Source organism: Protomyctophum parallelum (assembly GCF_964188405.1).
Source record: "Protomyctophum parallelum genome assembly, chromosome: 3".
Taxonomy (NCBI): domain Eukaryota; kingdom Metazoa; phylum Chordata; class Actinopteri; order Myctophiformes; family Myctophidae; genus Protomyctophum; species Protomyctophum parallelum.
In genome coordinates, this window is record NC_139698.1 from 9,453,400 (window position 1) to 9,480,341 (window position 26,942).

General features: G+C 44.4%; 2 protein-coding genes across 2 annotated transcripts in view; both read right to left on the reverse strand.

The window, feature by feature from the left end:
• The window catches only part of rims2a (regulating synaptic membrane exocytosis 2a), a gene marked incomplete at both ends in the record, with an annotated part of 244,188 nt that overhangs the window by 32,989 nt on the left and 184,257 nt on the right, over positions 1-26,942 (reverse strand). The window contains 3 exons of the mRNA XM_083762001.1: positions 5,348-5,622; positions 24,924-25,090; positions 26,678-26,775. Of these exons, the coding sequence (XP_083618127.1) occupies positions 5,348-5,622; positions 24,924-25,090; positions 26,678-26,775 (540 nt within the window). The remainder of the gene's footprint in view (positions 1-5,347; positions 5,623-24,923; positions 25,091-26,677; positions 26,776-26,942) is intronic.
• Positions 1-26,942, reverse strand: part of fzd6 (frizzled class receptor 6) — a 296,006-nt gene that overhangs the window by 2,109 nt on the left and 266,955 nt on the right. The window lies entirely within an intron of this gene.

Consider the following 26,942-nt stretch of genomic DNA (forward strand, 5'->3'; position numbering starts at 1 on the left):
CAATTAATTCATGGATGAAAGATAGCAAACACTTTGTCCATTGACCTATCGCCAGAAATTAGGAAATGGCAGAGACACATTATGTATCAAAGCATAACTATAAATAAATACAATTTGATACCAGAGCCATTGAGATGGTTGGAGGAGTCGGAAATGCCGTATTTGTGGGGCGATGGAGTGAACGCAGGTGGCAAAACTCTTCGGAAAAACCCAATAATAATGTAAAGTTTATTCTGAGAATGAATAGTGCCATTTTGGGTATCTGACATCCATCTATCGCGATGAATGGATCGGTAAAATAACAATTCCAGCCATGTTGAGACTATAACATGCCTTTATCAGGTGCTGTTCGACAGATTCGAGAGAAGTCATACACAGTGTATGAGACGTGGTGGTATCATCAGAAAAGTCAAATGGATTAAATTCAAGTCATGTACACATGCAGTCATATAGAATAGTGAAAGTGAAATTGGTTTTAGTTATTGTCTGTGGATTCGGATCCTTTGATTCCCTGAAAAGCACATAATACTGTCCACCTGAGAGACATAGCGACGATATGTAGGATAAGCCAAAGGCATGTGCCGGTCATCAAAACGTGAGCCCACGTGAGCCACGCTCCTCATCCCCCGGCTTAGGGTCTCTCTGTACATCAGTCCCTCATCACCACCTCCTCTCCAATCCCTTTATCCTCCACACACAGCACTGATGGAGGAACAACACGCCGTGATTACTGGCCACATTAACCCATTTAGGCCTGCCTTTTTGTGTGAAAATGTCATTTAAATTATTATTTTTTTCTGAAAAACCTCATGTTTCTATATCCATGGTGGTTAATATTTCATGTCAAGGACCCCAAAGTGTAATGTAATATGCCTCCGCCCTCCCATCTGAAAATATGTTGTTCCAGAGACCTCCCCAAAAGCAAAGATTTGAGTTAAAAACGTTCTGGAAAAAATCCAAATTTGCGCCACATTTTCACGATTTTTCAAAAATAGCAGACCTACAAGCTCGTATCGCGCCACTCGGTGGCGCGATATGAGCTTGTAGATCTGCTATTTTTCAATAGCTAAAGCACGACATGATGCCAACACCAAAATGGGTGCCCGGTCAGAATGGGTTAAGAGAGGTGTTGTTATATAGCGTCGCGGTCGGGTGGAAACCTATAGCATGTCGTCCACAAACCGGAACTTTTCACGAAAAATAAACTGCATTCCACTGTGGATCCAAAGCAGTTATTATTTAGTCACAACAAGCTCCTGTTCATGCTTTTCATCGGTTCAATAAAAATAAAAAAACAACCACTTTCGATTCAAGAACAGCCAAGAATCAACAAGCGATCATTAAGTCACGACGAGTTCTGATCCGTTATTTAAATACTTTTTGCAGGTTTACGTGGAGATACAAGGTGTTCCGCCTGCGACAGACAGTCACACAGCAGCGCCGACAGACTAAATGAATAGGCGCTGCTGCCTGCCTGCCTGCCTGGCGGAGTGCCTGCCACGTCTGACTAAATGAATAGGCGCTGCTGCCTGCCTCTGCCTGCCTGGCGGAGTGCCTGCCACGTCGTCTGAGCGCCGCGGATGGACTAAATGAATAGGCGCTGCTGCCTGCCTGCCTGGCGGAGTGCCTGCCACGTCGTCTGAGCGCCGCCGTGGATGGACTGAATGAATAGGCGCTGCTGCCTGCCTGCCTGCCTGCCTGGCGGAGTGCCTGCCACGTCTGAGCGCCGCTGCCTGCCTGCCTGCCTGCCTGCCTGGCGGAGTGCCTGCCACGTCTCTGCTGCCTGCCTGCCTGCCTGCCTGGCGGAGTGCCTGCCACGTCTGAGCGCCGCTGCCTGCCTGCCTGCCTGCCTGGCGGAGTGCCTGCCACGTCGTCTGAGCGCCGCCGTGGATGGACTGACCTCCACAACAAGTAGAGCAACAACTCAATTTGCCAGTGTGTACCACCAAGACAGGCCACCCGCTGGGACGCTTTTCACACTAAGTAATGACACTCCAGCCTCGTCCAATAGCTATTAACCCATTTAGGCCGGACATCGAAATAAAAAAAGCCTTCTAAATCCTGACAGTTTTCTGAAATACCTATGTTTCTAGGCCTATATCACTCAATATTTCATGTCAAGGACTCTAAGAATTATATGTAATTGGCCGCGGACCCCCCATCTCAAAATATGTTTTTCCAGGGTCACCCCCAGAAGCAAAGATTTGAGTTAAAATCGGTCACTCTGAAAGAATATTCCAAGGTTTGTGCCCCATTTTCACGATTTTTCAAAAAATAGCAGACCTACAAGCTCATAGCGCGCCACCGAGTGGCGCGCTATGAGCTTGTAGATCTGCTGTTTTTCAATAGCTAAAGCATAACATGATGCTGACACCAAAATGGGTTCCCGTTCAGAATGGGTTAAACACAGCTGACAAGAGTCAGACCGGTGGATTGGAGAGAGAGAGAGAGAAAAAAAGTGACAAAACAAAACCAATAATGAAGGAAAATGGTAGCCTGATTATAGTCCTGTTATATACAGTAAGTCCAGAAGTGCTTTGCTGTAAAGCAATTTACAGTACAACAAAACCAGCTAAAGAGACAGCAGACTGCTCTTCAATACAAGAGACAATTTCCATTCACAGCTTTCCCTTCTGACGCACAGACATACAGTACAATACAATACATAGTACACATACAAACGCCAACAAACCGCAATAAGGCTAAAGAAACCGCATGTAGTGGACTGCTTGACGTCAATATGGGAGACATTCCCCTTTTCACACGTGAATCTTTCACACATTTGGTACATGCTGAACTAAAAAAATATATACAATGGTTGTACTGTACAGTACAGCAGCGCACACACACACACATACGACATAAGGCTCACGTGCTTTTGAAGTGACATGCTACTGTACTTTCTGCACACAGCGTACAGTATGCTCACGTGATGTGATATGCCCCACGGCAGGTCACAAACATCACATTCTAATTAACTAGAATGTGGCAAAAAAAAAAGGAACAGTTGCAGCAGGTGAAGGAGGTTATAGCAGCGCGGGGACAGCAAAGCTACATATTACAGTTACAAAGTGAACTGAAATGATTTAAAATATATATATATAACTACAGTATAATATTTGTGATTACTTCTTCAAACAGCAGTCACAAAGACACTGTGGGAGTGGTGCCATGACAACAGATGGAGAAAATAATTAAAAAGAGAGAGAGAGAGAGACATACAGACAGTATACGGTATCACAGGAACCCTGTAACCTAGGAAAGGAAAGGAAAGGAGATAACAGAGCCACTGTTGTTCACATTCCTGGAGATCACTCTGTAGAAAAAAACAAAACACTGTTTTCAGCACCTTATTGGAACCACGGTGAATCCCGCGCAACTTCACAATTATTAGGTAGTCACATGAAATCCATGACTTTCACCTTGCCAACATGATGTTTCCACCTCCCCATTCACCCTTAAACTTCTGAATTGTAACATTATGGCAATATAGACATAATAATTAATAATTAATAACGGCAAAGAAAAATAAGTAGTCTGAGTTCTGTGGGACGACGACTGGAGGAAAGTAGAGACTGGAGGAGGGAGAAGATAAAGCAGTTACAGTTACAACTCATGATGTTCAGCAGCAGAGACAGCGTATACAGTACTACATACAGTACTACGTACAGTACTACATACAGTACTACAGTACACTCAGTACTACAGTAGAGTGAAGACTGAAGGACAGACGTGCACAAAGTATGTGATGTCTCGCTCAGCACAGTGTTTCCCAACCTGGAGCTCAATCACACTGGGCTGGGTATTGTGTGTGTGTGTGTGTGGGGGGGGGGGGGGTGGGGGGTGGGGGAGGGTTGTCCACCAGGGTTATTTTTTAAGCAGATTTTGATTTAGTCTTAGTCCTATTTAAGTCTTCTGAAATTGTTTAGTCCTAAGGTGCTTTAATACACACTGGCGAATGAATCATTTTACTTTTTTGTCTTAACCTCATAAAGTCAATGCAAGCTTTCACATCAGTGGCGAAAGTGTGAATTTTGCACAAAAAAAAAGGCGATTGTTTTCGCTCTCTTTGCAGACATTTTGCTGGCGAATGCTACACCTCTCTCTGACCAATCAAAATGCAGCCCAAACTGCGTTATTTTGTCTATAAACAGTGGCTTATATATATACCGCACAGAGCAGCAGCCGGCCTGGCCCCGCAGCTCTGCCAGGTCAGGTGTGTCTCGATCAGCTTGTGTCAGATCAGATGTAGGAAGAAGAGGGGTGAAAAGCAGAGTAAAGGTTGGGACCCACTGGGCTCAGTGGCGCTGCGGTGAGGTAAGGTAAAGGTTGGGACCCACTGGGCTCAGTGGCGCTGCGGTGAGGTAAAGTAAAGGTTGGGACCCACTGGGCCCCACGGCGCTGCGGTGAGGTAAGGTAAAGGTTGGGACCCACTGGGCCCCACGGCGCTGCGGTGAGGTAAGGTAAAGGTTGGGACCCACTGGGCCCCACGGCGCTGCGGTGAGGTAAAGTAAAGGTTGGGACCCACTGGGCCCCACGGCGCTGCAGTGAGGTAAAGTAAAGGTTGGGACCCACTGGGCCCCACGGCGCTGCGGTGAGGTAAAGTAAAGGTTGGGACCCACTGGGCCCCACGGCGCTGCGGTGAGGTAAAGTAAAGGTTGGGACCCACTGGGCTCAGCGGCGCTGCGGTGAGGTAAAGTAAAGGTTGGGACCCACTGGGCCCCACGGCGCTGCGGTGAGGTAAAGTAAAGGTTGGGACCCACTGGGCTCAGCGGCGCTGCGGTGAGGTAAAGTAAAGGTTGGGACCCACTGGGCTCAGCGGCGCTGCGGTGAGGTAAAGTAAAGGTTGGGACCCACTGGGCTCAGCGGCGCTGCTCTGCGGTGAGGTAAGGTAAAGGTTGGGACCCACTGGGCTCAGCGGCGCTGCGGTGAGGTAAGGTAAAGGTTGGGACCCACTGGGCTCAGCGGCGCTGCGGTGAGGTTTAGTAAAGGTTGGGACCCACTGGGCGCCACGGCGCTGCGGTGAGGTAAGGTAAGGTAAAGGTTGGGACCCACTGGGCCCCACGGCGCTGCGGTGAGGTAAGGTAAGGTAAAGGTTGGGACCCACTGGGCCCCACGGCGCTGCGGTGAGGTAAGGTAAGGTAAAGGTTGGGACCCACTGGGCCCCACGGCGCTGCGGTGAGGTAAGGTAAGGTAAAGGTTGGGACCCACTGGGCCCCACGGCGCTGCGGTGAGGTAAAGTAAAGGTTGGGACCCACTGGGCTCAGCGGCGCTGCTCTGCGGTGAGGTAAGGTAAAGGTTGGGACCCACTGGGCTCAGCGGCGCTGCTCTGCGGTGAGGGCCGTACCTGTTTGGCTGAGCTGAGAGGTGCTCCTGCTCTTCCGGGACAAGCCAACGATGGCGTGCATTTTGGCACCGATGCTGGAGCGCCTCTTCTTGTCCATGGCGCCGTCGCTCCCTACCGTGCTGCCCACGGCCGTGTCCGACTGGCTGCCGTCCGTCTTCTCCGCGTTGCACATGTCGCCGCTGACACTCGTGCTCTTGGTCATGTTCACGCCGCCGCCGCCGCCGCCACTGCCCGACGCGCCCGTCTGCCTGTTTTTCATTTTGGATGCAAAGTCACTGTCAGCCACCGCCATTTTGAGACAGGAGGGGCGCAGGCAAAGGAGAGGAGAGGAGAGGAGAGGAGAGGAGAGGAGAGGAGAGGAGAGGAGAGGAGAGGAGAGGAGAGGAGAGGAGAGGAGAGGAGAGGAGAGGAGAGGAGAGGAGAGGAGAGGAGAGGAGAGGAGAGGAGAGGAGAGGAGAGGAGAGGAGAGGAGAGGAGAGGAGAGGAGAGGAGAGGATGGAAATGAAGGAAAGGGAAATGGATAGAGTTCAGATACAGGAAGTCATGACTCAGTGCTTTTGGGCGTTTAGAAGTTACAGGATTCTGCATTCTAAAACAGTGGTTCTCAAATGGCTTCACTCTGAGAGGAGAGCAAATGGGATCAGGTGGACACTTAGACACGGGTCCATTTGGTTCCATGTGTACGCTCTCAGAGTCACAGACCTGCATAAGAGTCCATTTGAACACTCGCAAAGGGACCCCCTGAGGGTCCCCGGAGCCCACTTTGAGAACCACAGTGAAATGATAGTACGGGTCGGTTACATGCAGCTCTCACATAGAATAGAACATGCAGTGTGGGAGATGAGGATGAATGTCACAGTGATATTCAACCGGCGGCCTGTGGGACAAAAATAATTTGGCCCCCGGGGGAGTTTTATTGTGGCCCTGCTGGAACACCATCCATAAATGTCCCCAGAAATGTACAGTATTAAGCTGTCCATTGTTAGTAGTAGACATTGCTCATTGTTATGTGCTATGCAGCTACTGTATCGTATAATATGAGACCTTCAAACTGCTTCGTACTGCATTTACTTCTTTATTTATTTTAGGCTGTTTCAATGAGTCCATGGCACGCAGGCGTCTTCGTGGGAAGAGAATTGGGGGCAGGCTGACATTGGTGAAGTGTTTCTAAGTTTGAAGGAACTAATTAAATGCCACAGGCTCTGTTTCGTGAAACATATTAGTAGAGAGCTACAGGGCATCGTTACGTTCAGTGTAAAAACGAATCGATGAGATGGAGAATCATTTCTTTGGTGTAATGAAAAACAAATCCCCTGAAAACGGGAGAAATCGGTTGTCTGCAGATCAAATGCCGACCAAAAAAAATCTAATGATAGTAGGCCTACGTTAGTATTGCACATACGTTGGTATTGCATTACTTTTGTACTTTTACTCAAATAAACGTTTTGAATAGAGGCCTTTCACTTGTAACAGAGTATATTTGTGGTATTTGCTACTTTTACTTGAATCAGAACAATTCTTCCACCACTGCTGGTTCTCACGTGAACAACGGCTTGTTTAATAAATTAATTCCCTTCGGAACCACCCCAGATCTATCTATCTCCCTCTCCCTCTCCCTCTCCCCCTCACACACACACACACACTCACACACACACACACACACACACACACACACACACACACACACACACACACACACACACACACACACACACACACTGACAACTCGTCAATCTCGTCACAATTCAATAATATCCATCCCTGCGGGAAAGAGAGAGAGTAAAAAGGGGCAGGAATGAAGTGTCCCGTTTGGGTGCGAGAGGAGAGTGTAGCCACTCGCTCTTTAAAAAAGGGACAAATTACATCCCGTATCACGGAGACTCGCTGGGTCTTATTAACCCAATCTGACCTGAGATCAGATTCATACGAGGTTTTCTGCCGGACACACACTGGTCTGATTAAACCCATTCTGACCTGAGATCAGATTCTAAAAATGTCAGTCGTTCTTCGATTTTTCAAAAAATAGCAGACCTACAAGCTCGTATCGCGCCACTCGGTGGCGCGATACGAGCTTGTAGATCTGCTATTTTTAAATAGCTAAAGCATGACATGATGCCGACACCAAAATGGGTGCCCGGTCAGAATGGGTTAAAAAAGGGACAAATTACATCCCGTATCACGGAGACTCGCTGGGTCTTTAATATTAAAGGCATGATTACTACGTGTAAAAGATCACCCTCCGGCTATACATCTAATAACGTGGTGCGACCTCAACCACTCCACTGTCCTATAAAGACCAAATAATAGAGGAGGACATGCTGATTATAATTTGGAGCTGGTGGAGGGCGAGAAGGGGGGGGTGGGGGGGGGGTAGGCCTGCCTCCTTCAATTAGTTCAAATAGGCTCCTTTAAATATACTTTTCATTCGAACGCACGCACGCACGCACGCACGCACGTGCGCACATGCGCACGCCAAGCAATAGCATTGAAAAGCGCTCTATCTAGTGGTCAATCTTCTCTCATACCACACCGACCTAACGGTCATGAAATATGGATCATGATGACCAAAAGAGAATGATATTGTGCATATAATAAGTGGCCAAATAAAATGCATTTTCTCAGGCGGGTGGCTGGTATATCTCCCTTACGGTGGGATAGGGTGAGAAGCTTGACAAGAACCTGCTTCTCAATGAATTAATTCGATTAGGTCCCCTAGTGGAACTTCTATACCTCTGTGTTAAGCAGCTGAAGATGGATGGAGGAATGGAAGTGTATTCTCTGCTATGGATGGATGGATGGATGGATGATTTTATTTTGTCACTGAATTGTACAACAACATTTACTTGATGGCATCAATCCAATGCAATGCAAAAAAGAGCGAGCTTCAGCGCTATTACATTAGCTTATTATGACCAGGCTGGTCCACATCGCTCTGAGTGAGAGGTTCAGCTGGTTATCACTTATCAGGGGGAGTTATTGCTTCTAGCGTACAAGCGTAACTAAAGTCTAGTCTCGTGGATCCTAGAGAAACACAACCCCTGTGACTGCGTATTACTCCTTTCATATCTTAATGAGTCCTCATTCTGTTCCATAAACTAACAATCCAAGCGAATAGACTTTGCAAATCAATACCGTATTGACTGTGACCTGTGTAACCTCAATTAAGCATACAATCAGTTTGATGCTGGTGCTCAGCCCACACAAGTTGTCACTTACAATGAACAATGCTTCCGGTTGTTTTTTAGGATTGATTTTAAAATTATTTTACTTGTTTATAAAGCTCCCTTCCTACCTACATGACTGCAGCCTGCCTAAATATGTTCCAATTGTTTTGACGAAATGTAGTTTGTGCCGTGCTACGTAGAGTCTTACTGACTGCAACGCCTTTCATAGGACCACGTCTTGTTCATTCTTAAAATCATTGGCAAAGAGTTATTAATACATGAGTGGCTTATTTAATAACAAACACAACTATAACAAACTGTATAGAGGGAGGAAAACGCATGGCCAAATGCATACCAAACTGGGCGGTCCTTTTTAAATTAAAAAGGTTTGAGAACCACTGTTCTATGATATATGCAACTATTTAATCAAAATGTATCTAAACACCGATAAATGTGATACATGTTCTCTATAATTGCACTGCTCAGAAGGAAACATATTGTTCAACATGAGCTGGCAGCTGGCACTGCTTTTGGCACGGCAGTAATCCAGATGCACTCTAAAAGCATATGCACACAGTGCCACACACCTCATACACTCTAAAACCATATGCACACAGTGCCACACACCTCATACACTCTAAAACCATATGCACACAGTGCCACACACCTCATACATCAGCTTCTAACGCTCATTGTTTATGGCAGGCCTCGCGGCGCTGGTGGGCTCTGCTGTGTATCAGCCTGTACTTTAAAACATTCTGACCTGAGATCAGATTCATACGAGGTTTCCACCGGACAAACACTGGGTCTGATGAACCCATTCTGACCTGAGATCAGATTCTAAAAATGTCAGTCGCTCTTCGATTTTTCAAAAATAGCAGACCTACAAGCTCGTATCGCGCCACTCGGTGGCGCGATATGAGCTTGTAGATCTGCTATTTTTCAATAGCTAAAGCATAACATGATGCTGACACCAAAATGGGTGCCCGGTCAGAATGGGTTAAAACATAAATATTGAATGCTTACATTGTAGGGTTAGTGGCATTGATCAGTTATGGCACCGAAGAGAGCTTTGAAGTCAACATCAAAGCGCCTCCACTCCCGACAATATCCAATTGCGACCGTAGGTAGCATTTACTATGAAAACCTGCATTTTCCGTGTGTCACGTCATACCTCCATATATGGTCATGCCTTGAGTTCTCAACAGGCCCCCAAAACGTAAAGGCCGGGCCGTACCTGGGCCCTCATCAAACCCTGTACACTCAAGACACTGCCCTCCCTGCCACCCTTGGATCTCCATATATGGAGCTGACCTGTTCTGACATTCCATAATGTTGATCTGACTTCATCAAACGCTGTGCACTCAAGACATGCTCCATACATGGCCAGACCTCATCAAACCCTGTACACTCAAAACATGCTCCATATAATGGCCAGACCTCATCAAAACCTGTACACTCAAAACATGCTCCATATAATGGCCAGACCTCATCAAACCCTGTACACTCAAAACACGCTCCATATAATGGCCAGACCTCATCAAACCCTGTACACTCAAAACACGCTCCATATAATGGCCAGACCTCATCAAACCCTGTACACTCAAGACATGCTCCATATATGGCCAGACCTCATCAAACCCTGTACACTCAAAACACGCTCCATACATGGCCAGACCTCATCAAAACCTGTACACTCAAAACACGCTCCATACATGGCCAGACCTCATCAAACCCTGTACACTCAAAACACGCTCCATATAATGGCCAGACCTCATCAAACCCTGTACACTCAAGACATGCTCCATATATGGCCAGACCTCATCAAACCCTGTACACTCAAAACACGCTCCATACATGGCCAGACCTCATCAAAACCTGTACACTCAAAACACGCTCCATACATGGCCAGACCTCATCAAAACCTGTACACTCAAAACACGCTCCATACATGGCCAGACCTCATCAAAACCTGTACACTCAAAACACGCTCCATATAATGGCCAGACCTCATCAAACCCTGTACACTCAAAACACGCTCCATATATGGCCAGTACAGAATTCATTCCATATGTTGATCTGACTGCCATGCCAAAGCACCATGCCAAAGCGCCATGTGTGCAGGCGGCTTCTCAGCCTCAGGGTCGTCTTACTGGTTAGTGTTTTACGATAAAATATGAAGCAGGAATGCCAGAAGATATCATGGCCATGGTCACACATACTGTATGCAGGCAACCAACTATAGGCTCGGATTAATGCACAGGCATTACAGGGCTGTAGCCTATAGGGCACCAAGCGCTGCCTGGCACACGCACACACACACGCACACGCACACGCACACACACACCCTGGCAGTGCCAAAAAAACGATGCCCGCCTTTGCTTGCCTTGCTCCCCCGCAGGCAACAAAAAGCCAAAGAACAGCTTCAAGGTGTATCCATGAAATGTATTAAATCATTGTGCTTGCCTAAACAAAGGACGCTCGCTCCCGCCTTAAATGAGCTTATTTTCACAGCTTAACGCGCTGTCCTCTTCCATGTCCAGCACCACCTCTCCTGCCCGGGCCGGGCCTTGGCACTCGGGCCCAGCCCCCGCAGCACACGGGCCTGTCTGCCTGCCCGGCCCGGCCTGGCCTGGCTGCACTGCTTGGAACAGTGCAACGCGGCTCTCCAGGGATTCCTGGATTTCAACCTCAGCCCAAAAGAACACAATGTTCCCCCATCACCATGCACATTGCTCTCTGTGCATTATTCTCATCTAGGCCATCGTGTTCCTAAAAGGCACAGAAACAAGCCTCATATTCATTTATTTTTGCCCCAGTAGTAGTGTTGACACTTTTGGTTCGGTTCGGTTAATAACCTCCTTAAGCGGAGCACTGAATAGAGCACTGAAGTCTGACGTCAATATCGGTAGAGGGCGCAAATCCAACGGGTTCAAGGACTTTTTATTTGCATTGTAATCCCCATAAGGGGATTTTAGATTGCCTCATATAAGAACTGTGCTTGAGAAATATCATCCAGGCCGCTTCACTCATATGGATATGAAGAATCAACTGACTGAGAGAAAATGTTACTGCTACTTACATTTTCAACAGACTGTATCATATATGAGTGACTGACTGTCGCAAACGATACAGAGACACCTCGCTGACAATAACGCAGAGACAGCTTGTTTGTTTTTGGACCACAATGCAAATTATATAGTAGACAATGTTAAGATCTCCATAGAGAAATTACTTCCGTGAACCAGGGGAATCGAGGGGATGAGCGAGTGAGTGACGCTCTACTTTTCACTTAATCACGAGAAGATTTTTATTTGACAGTAGCAGATCTACATTGAGCCTGTAAGGTTGAATATTAGCTTTATTTTTTACATTTTTATTCTGTATTGATTTAATTTTATATTTGCCTACATAATGTTAGGCCAGGGTTAACCCATTCTGAACGGGCACCCATTTTGGTGTCAGCATCATGTTATGCTTTAGCTATTGAAAAATAGCAGATCTACAAGCTCATATCGCGCCACCGAGTGGCGCGATACGAGCTTGTAGGTCTGCTATTTTTGAAAAAATCGAAGAGCGACTGACATTTCTAGAATCTGATCTCAGGTCAGAATGGGTTAATCAGACCAGTGTGTGTCCAGTGGAAACCTCGTATGAATCTGATCTCAGGTCAGAATGGGTTAATGTTGTGCCAATTATTTCGGTAAGACCATATGGGTTTTGGAATGGCTGAATTACTAAATACCCCTCTTCCTTTCCGTCCGTGCCAGCAATAACAACACAGCACTGACATCTGAATCATTGAAAGAAGCATAGATATGGAAATGCAGAAGTCATCCAAGGTGTGTGTGTTTTGAAATCCTCTCTCTCTCTCATATCCTCATCTTGTTGGTCTTTTCAGAAGAGCAGCAGGGCAGAAAGATGTTTCTATGGTAACTGTGCCTCCGACCAGAGTGGCTGCTTGTATACGACAGTCTAGTGTTGATTTTTGACAGCAAATCTTGACTTTTAGTTTAGTCATATAGTCTTTTGAATAAACATTTATTTAGTTTTAGTCATATTTTAGTCATCTGACATGTTTTAGTGTTGGTTAGTTTTAGTCAACTAAATGTCATAAGATTTTAGTCGACTAAATCTACAGTTGATTTAGTTGACTAAAAATGTATTTTGGCGGGCCTTGATGTCATCATAATGGCTGGTTTTACACTTGGTTACATGCTGAAAATGCCTTCGGCCAGACAAATAATAATAATTTAATGAATTAATACTTAATAATTTCAAAATAGTGAAAATCAGGGATCTATAAGCTCACACAATGTTCTCATGTTACACCTTGTGACCTTGCTTGTTGATCATTATTATTGATATATTTTTGAAAATGTCTGTATTATTATTGTAAATAATAATAAAAATTTTGATTTGTACTTTTGTATATTCAAAAGCACGTACTTTGGAATATTCAAAATGCTTTTTCATAAGTAAGTAGGCTACTCCACTAACTCAAGTACAAATCTGAGAGAGCAACTTTCACTTTGTAGTGGAGTCATATTTGACCATCGATCATGTGGACGGGGATGCCAGAACTATCTGTCTATATAGTTTCAATACAACCGAACATTGAACCTCTGAGCTCTTCAAACTGCCATCTTATTAAACTGAGTGGCAGAGCTCTTTTAATAGAGAAGAAATAGTAGCCGTACACATCAGCGCAGTCAGGAGACACACAGGGACACATCAGCGCAGTCAGGAGACACACAGGGACACATCAGCGCAGTCAGGAGACACACAGGGACACATCAGCGCAGTCAGGAGACACACAGGGACACATCAGCGCAGTCAGGAGACACACAGGGACACATCAGCGCAGTCAGGAGACACACAGGGACACATCAGCGCAGTCAGGAGACACACAGGGACACATCAGCGCAGTCAGGAGACACACAGGGACACATCAGCGCAGTCAGGAGACACACAGGGACACATCAGCGCAGTCAGGAGACACACAGGGACACATCAGCGCAGTCAGGAGACACACAGGGACACATCAGCAGACAAAAAAGAATAAAGCGCTGGAGTGTCATGGACAAATAAATGCCCTTTGCGTCCTCCTCATCATGGAAGCCAAAGTGACATCTTCATCAGAGTCAGAGTCATGTTGGAAACGTTGGTGTACCTTGTAAATAAAAAAATCACACCCGTGTGAACCGAGTGGTGCAACTCCCCTCTCTCTCCCCCCTCCCCCTCCCCCTCCTCTCTCTCTCTCTCTCTCTCTCTCTCATTAGCAGGCAACAGTGCAGCACTGTCTCTCTCTCTCTCTGTTTCTGCATGGCACAACAGCGCCCCTACTGGTACTCATACATAGGTGAACACTAGCTCTGGTCCATAGCCTTCTACTGCTTCCATTCTGCCCTGCAATAAGGCTATGTGACTATCAGTATTAAATCTCAAATCTAAATCAGACCAGCCTCTCCTCTTTTGTGGAAATCTCACAAACGTTTGACCTACTCACCAATACAAAGACGGGTTGTGTCAATAGAAAGCCTACTTTCCTTAGTGGAAGCACTCTGAGCCCCCCACCACACGTATAAACGGTACTTTTTGGCCAGAAAGGGATTTTTTTTCACCGGAGGAAAAATATTCTCTATGAGGCAGTTCTCTGGGCAATATCGGCAAATTCTGGCCAAAAAGTACCGTTTATACGTGTGGTGGGGGGGGGGGCTCAGAGTGCGTCCACTAAGGAAAGTAGTCTTTCTATTGACACAACCCGTCTTTGTATTGGTGAGTAGGTCAAACGTTCGTGAGATTTCCACAAAAGAGGAGAGGCTGGTCTGATTTCGATTTGAGATTTAATACTGATAGTCACATAGCCTTACTGCAGAGCAGAATCAAAGCAGTAGAAGAGCTAGGTGAACACATACATAGGTGAACACATACATAGGTGTACACATACATAGGTGAACACATACATAGGTGTACGCGGACATTGCTGGTTGTAGGAGTGGTTGCACCACTCAAAAAGGAATTCTGTTTGTCATGGATGCTCCGGTGGCTTTGTTTATTTTTGGTAGAGCTTGATATGGATGTGTCCATGGATGCTGTCAGGTGGACGGATGACCATTACTTTTCAAGGAAATGGAAAAAAACATTTGTGTGTTCCTTTGGAAGTCATAAGCTCTTGTAAATACTTTTCATTGATTCAATATTTATAAAAGTCAACATGCTGCCTTTGCTAATGGACACTCAGACTAGACCCTCTTTGCTCTTCCTCTCAGGCATGAGGAGTTACCCAGGCAACAACAATGGAGGCATTAGCACCAGACTGAGAGGCGCTATTTAACCCACTGAGAGCTGAGACCAGATTCCACTAATGTTCTAAATCTAAATCGCCACAGTTTTCTGCAATATAATAAGTTTCTATATCAGTGGTGCTCAAACTATTTCATGTCAAGGACCCCACATGCTACTATTATTATAGACAGAAAAATAAAACAATAAAGAATAAGATAGATAGATAGAAGATAAAGAACATAGTTTTCCAGCTGTCCTGAATGGTTGCCACCCTCACGACGGCAGGCTGTGTATCAAAACGAGTCACATATGTTGTTCCAGGGATCCCCAGAAGCAAAGATATTATGAGTTCAAAACGTTCACTGTGAGAGAACGTTACATTCAAAGATTTGCACACGTTTACGAGCTCATATCATGTCACCGAGGGCCAAGCTTGTAGATCTGCTATTTTTCCAATAGCTAACATTATGTTCCCCTCAGGCCGGGAACCCATTTTGGTGTTCTGTACAGTATGTACAGTATTCAAAAATGTTACATTTTTGATGCTGCTATATAAATGTTTGAAGGATTTAGAGGCGTTTTTAGAATCGGCCTCAGGCCTAAATGGGTTAAATAATGGCTAAAGTGGATAAACGCTGAAGTGACACAGATGTACAGATGTAAACTAACACACGCAGGCACGTGTGCAGATAGATAGATAGATAGATAGATAGATAGATAGATAGATAGATAGATAGATAGATAGATAGATAGATAGATAGATAGATAGATAGATAGATAGATAGATAGATCAATGGCCGTGTGCAAATGCAGATCAATTGCTCAATATAAAAATGCTCCGTTCGTACGTAAAAGGCCTGTGTTCAACATTTTACTTGAGTAAAACTACAAAAGGTATTGGCATCAAGTAGCAAAAGTAAAAGTAAAAGTACTCACATTTTTCAAAATGTGTTTATTAACCCATTTTGTCGGGATCCCCTTTTGGTGTTAGCATTATGTTATTCTTTAGCTATTGAAACATAGCAGATCTACAAGCTTGTAGCTTGTAGGTCTGCTATTTTTGAAAAATCGAAAGAACGACTGACATAGAAACATAGCTTTTTCAGAAAATTGTCAGGATGTCGAAGACATTTTTAGAATCTGATCTCAGGTCAGAATGGGTTAAGAAATTGGGAGATAGGAGGTTTTTATGGGTGACACAGCTATGGTGTTCTAGTATTACACGAGGCTAAATGCATGTAGATGTACGACGTGTACTGTGACCTCAAACACAGCAATCGAGTCAGGATAAAATGAGTGCATTGCAGCGAGCCGAGGGAGCAGCAGTGTTTCTGCCAAGTTAGATAGCATCGCCGGCGTGTCCTTTTCACACGTGGGGGAAAGAAAAGGTCAGCCAACATAAAAGAAAACAGCACTCAGAGGAAATCTAGCATCTTAACACCGATCACATTGACCCGACTTTATGTCTTTCAATAAAACCTGGGTCTTATACGGGTTACAGTATCATTTCTGGAGGCACGGAGGATGCCTCCGCTGTGAAATGTCACCACAGCGCCCTGACATTCGTTTGCATATTATAGCCAGATGTGGGCGTCGTCGTCGTTATACGGTTTACATAACGAGCCGCGTTGAGTAATGAGAGTCTCTGGTTTTATCACCACGCTCCATGACAATCACGCTTAATCCAAGTGGAAAATAAAGCTTCGTTAATTGTGTTAACGTATCAACGCTCTCGACCGAAAAGCTCTTATCTAACATTATAGAACATAACAAGGGAATGTCTGTCTACAGGTATACGTCTGTCTGTCTGTCTGTCTGTCTGTCTGTCTGTCTGTATGTACTGTGTATGTAACTTGCATAAATCTATCTTCTAACTATAAATGCACCACGTCTCTGTACGTCTGTCTGTCTGTACATACATACGTACATATATGGTGACGAGTACACACACACGCGTGTCCCACCGACGCGTTCGTCGTTGGGATACACCGTTGTCAAGAACCAGCACTAAAGCCTCTGCCCATGAGGCTCTGGACAGGGCCCAAATTAGCCAATTAATTGATCACACCTGATCACCCCTAGATCTCCATATCTTAATAGACTCCATCTTTGAGCATGGCTGACAAATAACATATTCATATATGGGCATAAAAGGGACACAGACTGTATAATAACTGGGCGGGGCATGCATTTCCAACTCGCATCGTTTCAAGTAGGCCAGCCAGTGCCCAACGGGCAACGCTGTAGTTTAATAAATTCAGGACAGTCACATTGATGCAACCTCTTCTTCAAGCAGATACCTGGCCAAGACGGGGCAAAAGCAGTACAATAAATAACAAAATAAAGAGAATGAAAAAAACATCTTCCAATGCAATCAGTAACCTACTCTAACCTCTCCTGAGCAGGAAATAGACAGTAGGATCCATTAGCCGGCTCAAAGGTGAAATAAGGTGATCCAATTTAAGCTCTGCATGCCTGCAAATCATTCAAAGCACAACCACGGTGGTCCTTGGTGGTAAAAACAAGCTAATCTCGTCTGCCTCAGTTTGAACAGCAAAAAGGGGTCTTTAGAAGCACAAACACGGCACACAGGTTTATCCCATTCTGACCGGGCACCCATTTTAGTGTTGGCATCATGTTATGCTTTATCTATTGAAAAATAGCAGATCTACAAGCTCATATCGCGCCACCGAGTGGCGCGATATGAGCTTGTAGGTCTGCTATTTTTGAAAAATCGAAGAGCGACTGACATTTCTAGAATCTGATCTCAGGTCAGAATGGGTCAATCAGACCAGTGTGTGTCCAGTGGAAACCTTTCCACGAATCTGATCTCAGGTCAGAATGGGTTATATAGGAACTGGAAGACTGTTAACCCATTCTGGGGTAGAGATTTTGATCACTCCAGGCGATTTAGGCCTGACATCGAAATTTAAAAAAAAAATCTTCTAAATCATGAAATAATTCTGAAAAAACGTCATGTTTCTATATTGGTGGTAATCAATATTTCATGTCAAGGACCCCAAAAAAATAGATCTGCTATTTTTCAATAGCTAAAGTGTAACATAATGCTTATAAAACACCAAAATGGGTTCCTGCCCAAAATGGGATAATGGCTCACATACAGTAGTGTAGAGCTTATGAAGTGCATCTACTGTACATGAATGATGTACTGTAAGCTCTCCAGCTGTCATGACAGATCTTTACAGTAAACGGGGAAAGGTAAGGTCAACTCACGCTCAGCGCAGGTAGGCTTTTGTTTTTCTTTGGTTTACGATTCATACTTGTATAATCTCATCTTCAAATCAGCCACTTGATATTCACTTTGTTGCGATTATAAACCGATTTTAAGCCTCCCTTTTTTGTTATCAACCGTGTCAAATGTGAATCGATGCTAGAAGATGATGGTGATGATGATGATGATGATGATGATGAGTGGGGAGGTTGCGTGTGTGTTACGAGCGTGCGTGCGTGTGTGTGTGCGTGCGTGCGTGCAGGTGCAGATTTGCAGAAGGTGTGAGAAATTGGATCAAGGAGGTGGTTAGACAGGTGGGGAGGAAATAGGGTGGTAAATGTACATGTTGACAGGTTGTAGTATAAGGAACAGACACATGTCACTGTTAATAGGGCCCAGACAGGTGAAGGACAGTGCACACAACACAACACAACACAACAACACAACACAACACAGCACTGCACAGCACAACACAACACAACACAACACAACACAACACAACACAACAACACAACACAACACAGCACAACACAACACAACACAACTCCGCAGAGTATGACACAGCAACAGGTCAGGCGGTCAGCCACATATAAGAATACAGCAAACCCACTGTGAGAGCCTGTGGGATTCACAAACAATTTGTACTTCAACCACCCGTCGGGACCTCTCAGGTCATTTGGGAAAAGGTCTGCTTTATGTCCTTAGAAAATACATGATTTTATGCACCACATATCTAGAACTTGTCTGCTACAAGTCTCACGTTTGTTTAACCCATTCTGACCTGAGATCAGATTCTAAAAATGTCTGTTTGAAAATGACAGATTTCTGAAAAAGCTATGTTTCTATGTCAGTCGTTCTTCGATTTTTCAAAAATAGCAGACCTACAAGCTCGTATCGCGCCACTCGGTGGCGCGATATGAGCTTGTAGATCTGCTATTATTCAATAGCTAAAGCATGACATGATGCTGACACCAAAATGGGTGCCCGTTCAGAATGGGTTAAATCACAGCTAAAAACCATTCTGTTTGCTGCATGCCTTCGATTGAGATTTTTCAATTCATCTTCTGCACTGAAATTGACTCTTGTTTATATATTTTCTATTTCTATATAACTTGTACTACTTTTGTTTATATTCAAATGTCCTTTTACATTGTGTTTTTGCCTGACTTGCCTCGCCTTGCCTATACAGTGTCAGGGGCGAGCTGCTAGAAAACCGTCCATGGCTCATCAGTGTTTCTTCTAATCCACACATGGTTCCAAACACCATGCGACCACCTGGGGGTCACAGTCTATAATGTCCTACGGTACAGAACATACAGTAATGTATGTAGTGCATGTGCTCCCCAAATGTGCACACAAAGGTAAAGCCTTGATGCTGTGATAGTCGTCTTACATGAAGGACATGTTGGCTTTTAGCGTAATGTGTTTCCTGTCGAGTCCAAGGAGACATGCAGTCACCAGCAACAACAAAGCAGCTTGAACATTGATATATAAAAATAAATAAAAACTCATGTTGTGTCAATCACGTTTATACACATCTGCCTTCGAAGCTTTTGTCTGTTCATTTAAGGTTTCGGATATAAGGTTCGATTTTCCGTGTTATTTTGCATCATCTGCGTGTTATACACAAGGGTTAGCGTTATAGTGTTGCAAATATCCTCACCATCTGATGGCTTTTTTTCTCTCACAACTAATAGAATAATACGCATCGGAAGCTGCTTATCCTATTCTGACCGGGCACCCATTTTGGTGTCAGCATCGTGTCGTGCTTTAGCTATTTAAAAATAGCAGATCTACAAGCTCATATCGCGCCACCGAGTGGCGCGATACGAGCTTGTAGGTCTGCTATTTTTGAAAAATCGAAGAACGACTGACATTTTTAGAATCTGATCTCAGGTCAGAATGGGTTCATCAGACCAGTGTGTGTCCGGCGGAAACCTCGTATGAATCTGATCTCAGGTCAGAATGGGTTATTATTGGTATGCAAGGTGGCTGTGCATAATTTAATGACAGTTTTAAAAATGTAATACAGACTGCAGTGTGTAATAAGCCCCATGAAACCTGATTTGTACATTGCTGTGCGTCGGTGTCTTACACCAGAAATAGCCGATCTACAAGCTCAACCGTTTTGTGTTTTGAGTCAAACCACATTGGCAGATAACGGGTTGCGAGCTTGTAGATTGGCTATTTTCATTCATGCACGACACTGGCGCACAACTAAGTATAAAACAGGCATTAGGTTGGCAAGGAGAACACGCTGTGAGTGTAATTTGATGGTGTTGACATCTTATTAGAAGGCTGGGTTAATCTGCTTTGCCTACTGTGAGAGCCTGTGGGATTCTAAATCAATTTGTTCTTCAATTTGCTCTTGACATAGTTTTCTTAATTTAAACTAACGTCCATTAACCCTACACGTTCCAGAAAGGAAATGAGACTCCTTGTGGACACGCTGAAATGGTGGCGTGTTAAACATGACGGTAACGGAGGTCTTTCTCGCAAGCATTAAAGGTTTTATGACATTCATTTTAATTTATTTTTCTTTTTCTTTTTTCTTTTAGGTTTTATGACCTCAATTACACCCAAAAAAACTGAACTTTGAACATTCAGTGGATTTTCTGTGGTCTGAAGTTTTCTTTGGGGTTTTTTGGGCCTTTTGAGCTACAATGAAAACAGGCAACACAGTGAAACAGTGACATCTGCTGGCAAATCCCATTGACATATATGGGATTTGCAGTAAGTGATGTCACTTACTGCCGGCAAATCAGAGCACCTGTTTGAGCCAGAAAACCCCAGATCACAGAAAATCTACTGAATGTTAAAAGTTCATGTTTTTTGGGTGCAATTGAGATTAGTAAACCTAAAAAAAAAACAAGAACAATTCCAAAACCTTTTTTTTAATGTCACAATCCCTTTAACGTAATGATATTGGTCCATTCGGTACGTCCACTCGGTCATGTATTATTCCATCGTAATTCATTGTGAATTTAGCCGCAATTATTAACTGAATGTCTGTTTCAAATGACATAACGTTGGGATATTTAAGCTATTTAAAACGAACTAATGCTAATGATGTGTATATATACATGTGGCATCATGCGCCTGGACCATTAGGCCTCATGTCTTCATTTCTGACTTCAGGAAGCATCTTGTTTGGGATATAAACGCTTCTAGAGGGACTTTAGATGTACCAGCGTGAGAACGGAAGATTACGCCTCCCGGTTTTTGGGGGGTATAAGGCGGAGCTTTTCAGAGTACAATCTGTCTCTGGCACTCTAGCGTCATTATTTTGAAGAATATAAGCTGCTTTACTGCAGTAATATTATACAAAGGTGGGTGTTATTATGAGTGGGCCTTCCCTCATGTAGATTACATTCATTACATTCATACTTCATACAACTGGTCTGTTGAACTGCACATTAAAGGAGAATTCCATGCTAGAATGCTTTCTTACCTTTCTTAACTTTCTTTGTAGTCGTTACGTCCCCACCAAAGAGGTCCAGGTGGTTTTTTGTGCAAAAGCTCCTTATTGGCTATTTCCCCTACCATAAGCGCTCAATGAATTGCATTGAATGGAATGGGAATTGTGCTGTGCTGGAAGGGGTGTTGTGCTAATTTGCTTATTTCCATCGAAATAAGTAGTAAACTGTGCCACTTGGGATATTATTTACATTATGAAGAGAGGATATATACAAAAAATATATAATTTTGAGCGATGGAAATAAGTGAATTAGCACAACACCCCATAGCCCCATTCAATTCCCATTCAATTCATTGAGGGCTTATGGTAGGGGAAATAGCCAATAAGGAGCTTTTGCACAAAATAACACCTGGACCTCTTTGGTGGGGACGTAACAACTACAAATAAAAGGAAGAAAGCCTTTTAGCATGGAATTCTCCTTTAATAAGTGTAACTGCTGCTACTCGCCTCATTGTGCATAATTATGATGCCAATATTCAAAATACCATGTACACAAGACACCTGCAATTGATGCAAATATTACATACCTGCTATATCTGTACATTCATATGTCTTTTTTTGATTATTTGACCATTTTCTATCCTGTGGTTTTTTTTTTCTTTTTCTCTCTCCTGCTCGTACTCTACCTCCATCCTCTCACGGAAACGATGCTGTATCGTCAGCTCACTATTCACAGCTCACTATTCACAGCTCACTATTCACAGCTGCTGCTGCAACAGCACTCAGGGACGCTATGGGTCCTTCGACACAACAAAAGCGCTCCTCTCAAGTTCACTTCCTACACGTGATCTCCTGATCTGAAGGCCATCTTTTTCCTATGTACTGTATACAACTCCTTGATTTCATTCGCGAGGTATGGGGTGTATCATTCTGATACATATCAACACAAAAGGAAATATAAGCGGTAATGGCCTTGGTGGCTGTGTCAGTGCTATAGGCGTCCTCAAAGAAAATGTCCCAGTCAGTAAGTACACCGGAAGCATCCATTTAGCTCCTCAGCTGCATCCCTACACCACACCACACCGGACCGGAACGTCGGCATGAGAAAACAAATGATGCCGTGAATCTTTCTTCGAACGCTGATGACGTGTTCCCGAAACTAAAACTATTTCACAAACGCCTCGACTGTCAGACCAATGAGATACGATGCTCCGCTAGACGCCAGTTGACTACAGTATGTACAGTAGACGCCTAATCTATTGGAAATACTGTATGAAAAAAAGGGATAATCCCCATTCTCAGTACTGATGCCTGATGCCTGGGTTTATGTTCGCTCGTGGGCAACTCAAACACGCAAGGGTAACGTCGGCAGTGGAGCTCCCTTCGATGATTTAAAAAAGGGAACGTTCCCTGCTGCGTTGAAGCTGAACGAACGCCCGATGGCTTCAGTGCTTTATAAGATTCTGCATTCATAACACATTTTCTATACTCAGTTCTGCTGTTCAGAAATAAAATGACATTGCTGAGCACATTTACAGCATCAATATCAATAACTGTAGATTACACTCAGAGGTGATGGGACAGCTGCTACGTAGGAGTGTCTTGGGGTTAAGGAGGGCGCAGAGGAAAGGGCCCAAACACCAGGAAGGCACTTGTTTCTAGTAACTGAGGCCACATTTACATCATAAAGGTTGGAGAAAGGAGGATAGGATCACGATCACGACCACACTGTCATTAGTGGAACTGCGGGGAAGTCGGCATAGATGAGGATGCAGGACAGCTCCATGTTATTGTTAGTCAGAGTCTAACGGTCACAGGTCACCACACATGGTGACTTTATTTTTATGTTTTTTTACCTGAGGTCGCTATCAGAGATACTCCTCTGGTACAAGTCCTCTTCAGCCTCCACCATATGATCCTGCTGCTCCCTCTCTCTGTCCCCCTTTCCCCCCGATTCCGTCCCCTCTCCCCCCTCACCCTTCCCTCCATCTTGTTTGCTAGCCTTTCTGCCTCCCCCCCCTGACGCTGCCGCCTCCTCCTCCTCTACCACCTCCCCTAGCTGCTCCTCTCCCTCTCGGGACAGGCTCCTGGATCGTAATTGTCTGAGGAGGACGACGGCGACAGAGAGGCACACGCAGCGTGCAGCGACAGCGCATGCAAGAAGCAGAAAAAGGAAGCAAAAATAATAATCAAAATAAAGCATCAATGATTCATGAGGCTATGCGAGAAAAGACAACACAACGGAAACAGAAATTTGGGACTTACAGTAAAAGCACAGTGCAAAAGAATTCTCAATATGTTTACATATATGAGACGGCAGAGAAGAGGTGCATTGTGTTTACTGTTATGTGTTGCCAGTAATGGACAAACATCTCCAACCTGGAAAGGCTAGAGTTCATCATTTGGCTCCAGTCATTTCTAGTTGGAGCCAAACCAGAACTCAAGACACGAGACTGAAGAAATGACATCCCGTTGCTACTAGCAGGCGCATTTTCTCTCTTTAGGTTAACCGAGTGCAGACAATTTCAAAGGATTTAAAACGTCTGAACGAGGTAACACATTATGGAAAGGGATTCGGAGGGTTTGCCCATGCCTGATAAGACTGTGTTATCAGTCAAAGGTAAGGATGGAGCTTGTTAATTGTTATTGATAACAAGCACATTAATGATCAGTCTTATCGAGCCCACTATCGAGCATTTTCTATTATTTTGAGGAAAGACGGGAGACGACAATAAATTCAGAACAGAACCAGTATCTTTTACCAAGACCTTCAAATACAGTACTTCTCTAACAGACAAAAGGCAATTGTCATTTTTGTCACTTTTGGAAAATAATATTGAAGAACATGGTTCTTATAACTGGTTAATAATATTGAAGAACATGGTTCTTAGAACTGGTTAATATGTGTACCGTCACTTTTTAAAAGCGGAATTTTGCTTACTGGTCTGCAGGTATCAATACACTTTTAGACCGACATGTTTGTGCCAGCCTGGGTGATTACATTTATTTTTGATCACCTCTTGTCTTGATTGTTTATCCCATTCTGAACGGGCACCCATTTTGGTGTATAGCATCATGTTACGCTTTAGCTATTGAAAAATAGCAGATCTACAAGCTCGTATCGCGCCACCGAGTGGCGCGATACGAGCTTGTAGGTCTGCTATTTTTTGAAAAATCGAAGAACGACTGACATTTTTAGAATCTGATCTCAGGTCAGAATGGGTTAATCAGACCAGTGTGTGTCCCAGTGGAAACCTCGTATGAATCTGATCTCAGGTCAGAATGGGTTAAACATGACGGCATGGGTCGCTATGCTCGATAACAGGCTTTGATAAGCCCAAAACGTATTGATACGATAAGCTTGTTATCGGGGTATTAGGTATCGAGCTCCATCCCTATAGTCAAAGGTCAAGGGTCAAAAGAAGGGGTTCACCGTCCTGCTAATGTAACTGTTTGCAGACCAATCAGCCTTACCGGATCTTGCGGTTTCCTTGCGGCCGTTCCGATTGGACGGATATGTAGCTGGTGCTGCTGAATCGAGAGGCGCTACTGGTTCTGGACACAGCGGACACGTCGCTCACATCGCTGTCCGAGGACCTGGCCGACAGGTTGTCCGAACCCCGGTGGTCTCTCCCTGAACGCTGCAGACACAGAGAGAGGATATAGAGCTTTACTATCATATTGAGGACCTGGCCGACAGGTTGTCCGAACCCCGGTGGTCTCTCCCTGAACGCTGCAGACACAGAGAGAGGATATAGAGCTTTACTATCATATTGAGGACCTGGCCGACAGGTTGTCCGAACCCCGGTGGTCTCTCCCTGAACGCTGCAGACACAGAGAGAGGATATAGAGCTTTACTATCATATTGAGGCCATGCCATTCATAATATTTCATTTATTTTTCTCATGGTACAAATAATGATATACTCAGGTTGCTTGACATTGGACAAGTATATTTCCTATTCACTTGTCCGGAGCACGAGCACACACAAATACATTTCAAATCAAGTAAGTTTGTTTTGGTTAACCCATTCTGACCTGAGATCAGATTCATACGAGGTTTCCACTGGACACACACTGGTCTGATTATAACCCATTCTGACCTGAGATCAGATTCTAAAAAAATGTCAGTCGTTCTTCGATTAAAAAAAAATACCAGACCTACAAGCTCGTAGCGCGCCACTCGGTGGCGCGCTATGAGCTTGTAGATCTGCTATTTTTCAATAGCTAAAGCACGACATGATGCTGACACCAAAATGGGTGCCCGTTCAGAATGGGTTAATATATTGGTTTGAATATTAGATGAATATTCTCAGTATACAAATTAATAGCCCTAGAATTTGCCGCAATTTGCAACACTAGATTGGAGACTGTCAATGTAATGGAGGGTATTGCCACTCTAGATTCATCCCATTATAATTTATTTAACAGGGATCTGTAGTCCCTGTGCAGGCTCTTAAGAAGTGGTAAATGAAAGTATATCCATACAAATGAGGAATGTCCACTTGGACTGAGTCTAACAGTAAGTGTTGACATTGTACTAATGCCTGCTGGTTTAAATCGTCACAGCTGTGTATAGGAATGGAGCATTACCATAGCCGTCACCGTCACTTCAATAGCAAACAAAGCATGTTAACACATGCTTCTTTTTATAGACTATACTAACGAATGGCATGCACCGACCTCTGACTCCGAGGCCAATAGTTATCATTCCAAAGACATAAAAGGAAGGCAGGTCTTATATGGTTTGGCCCAGACTCCATTGAGGCACTGGGCTCCAAGCCCAGCTTGGTTTTAGCACTTGGTTTTAACAGCGGTAGTAAACACTGGCCTCTGGAGATGATCACTGCTGCATTCCATCATGAACTGACGTATATATATATACGTCAGTATGCCCCCCCCCCCCCCCGGGGCGCCAAATTATTTTGGGGGTCCCCAAAAAAAACTATATTTTTTTGCAACTGAATGGCTGGACAATGGAAATGAAGAGTTTACATATACTGTAGTACACATAGTACATGCATACACCTTCCGTAATGATTATATCTGGTTATAGTATTTATTTATGGTGTATTGTCTCTATTATTAAGGTTATTGTAGCAGTCAATTTATATTGGGGGTCGGGAGAGGGGCCGGGTCAGGGGTCCCGAGACATTGCCAAAGGGGGTCCCCGGTCAAAAAACGTTGAGCCGTTCACAGTACACACACTGTAGCAGGTGTGGGGTTTACCTTGTAGTCCTGCTCTAGTCTGGAGTCAGAGCCTGCACCTTGCTTGTATTTATTCATCTTCATTTTCATCTGCCTGGTCCTCTCGTCCACATCCAGACCTGAGCAGAGAGACGGAGAGCTGTCAGAGAACGGTGGAGGCCCACGAGGACAAGAAAAGACTAACAGAGAGAGAGAGAGAGAGAGAGAGAGAGAGAGAGAGAGACACGTCTGTGGAGCTATGATCTAATGAGACAGAGTAAAATGGAAGAAGCTGAATGTGGGCGGA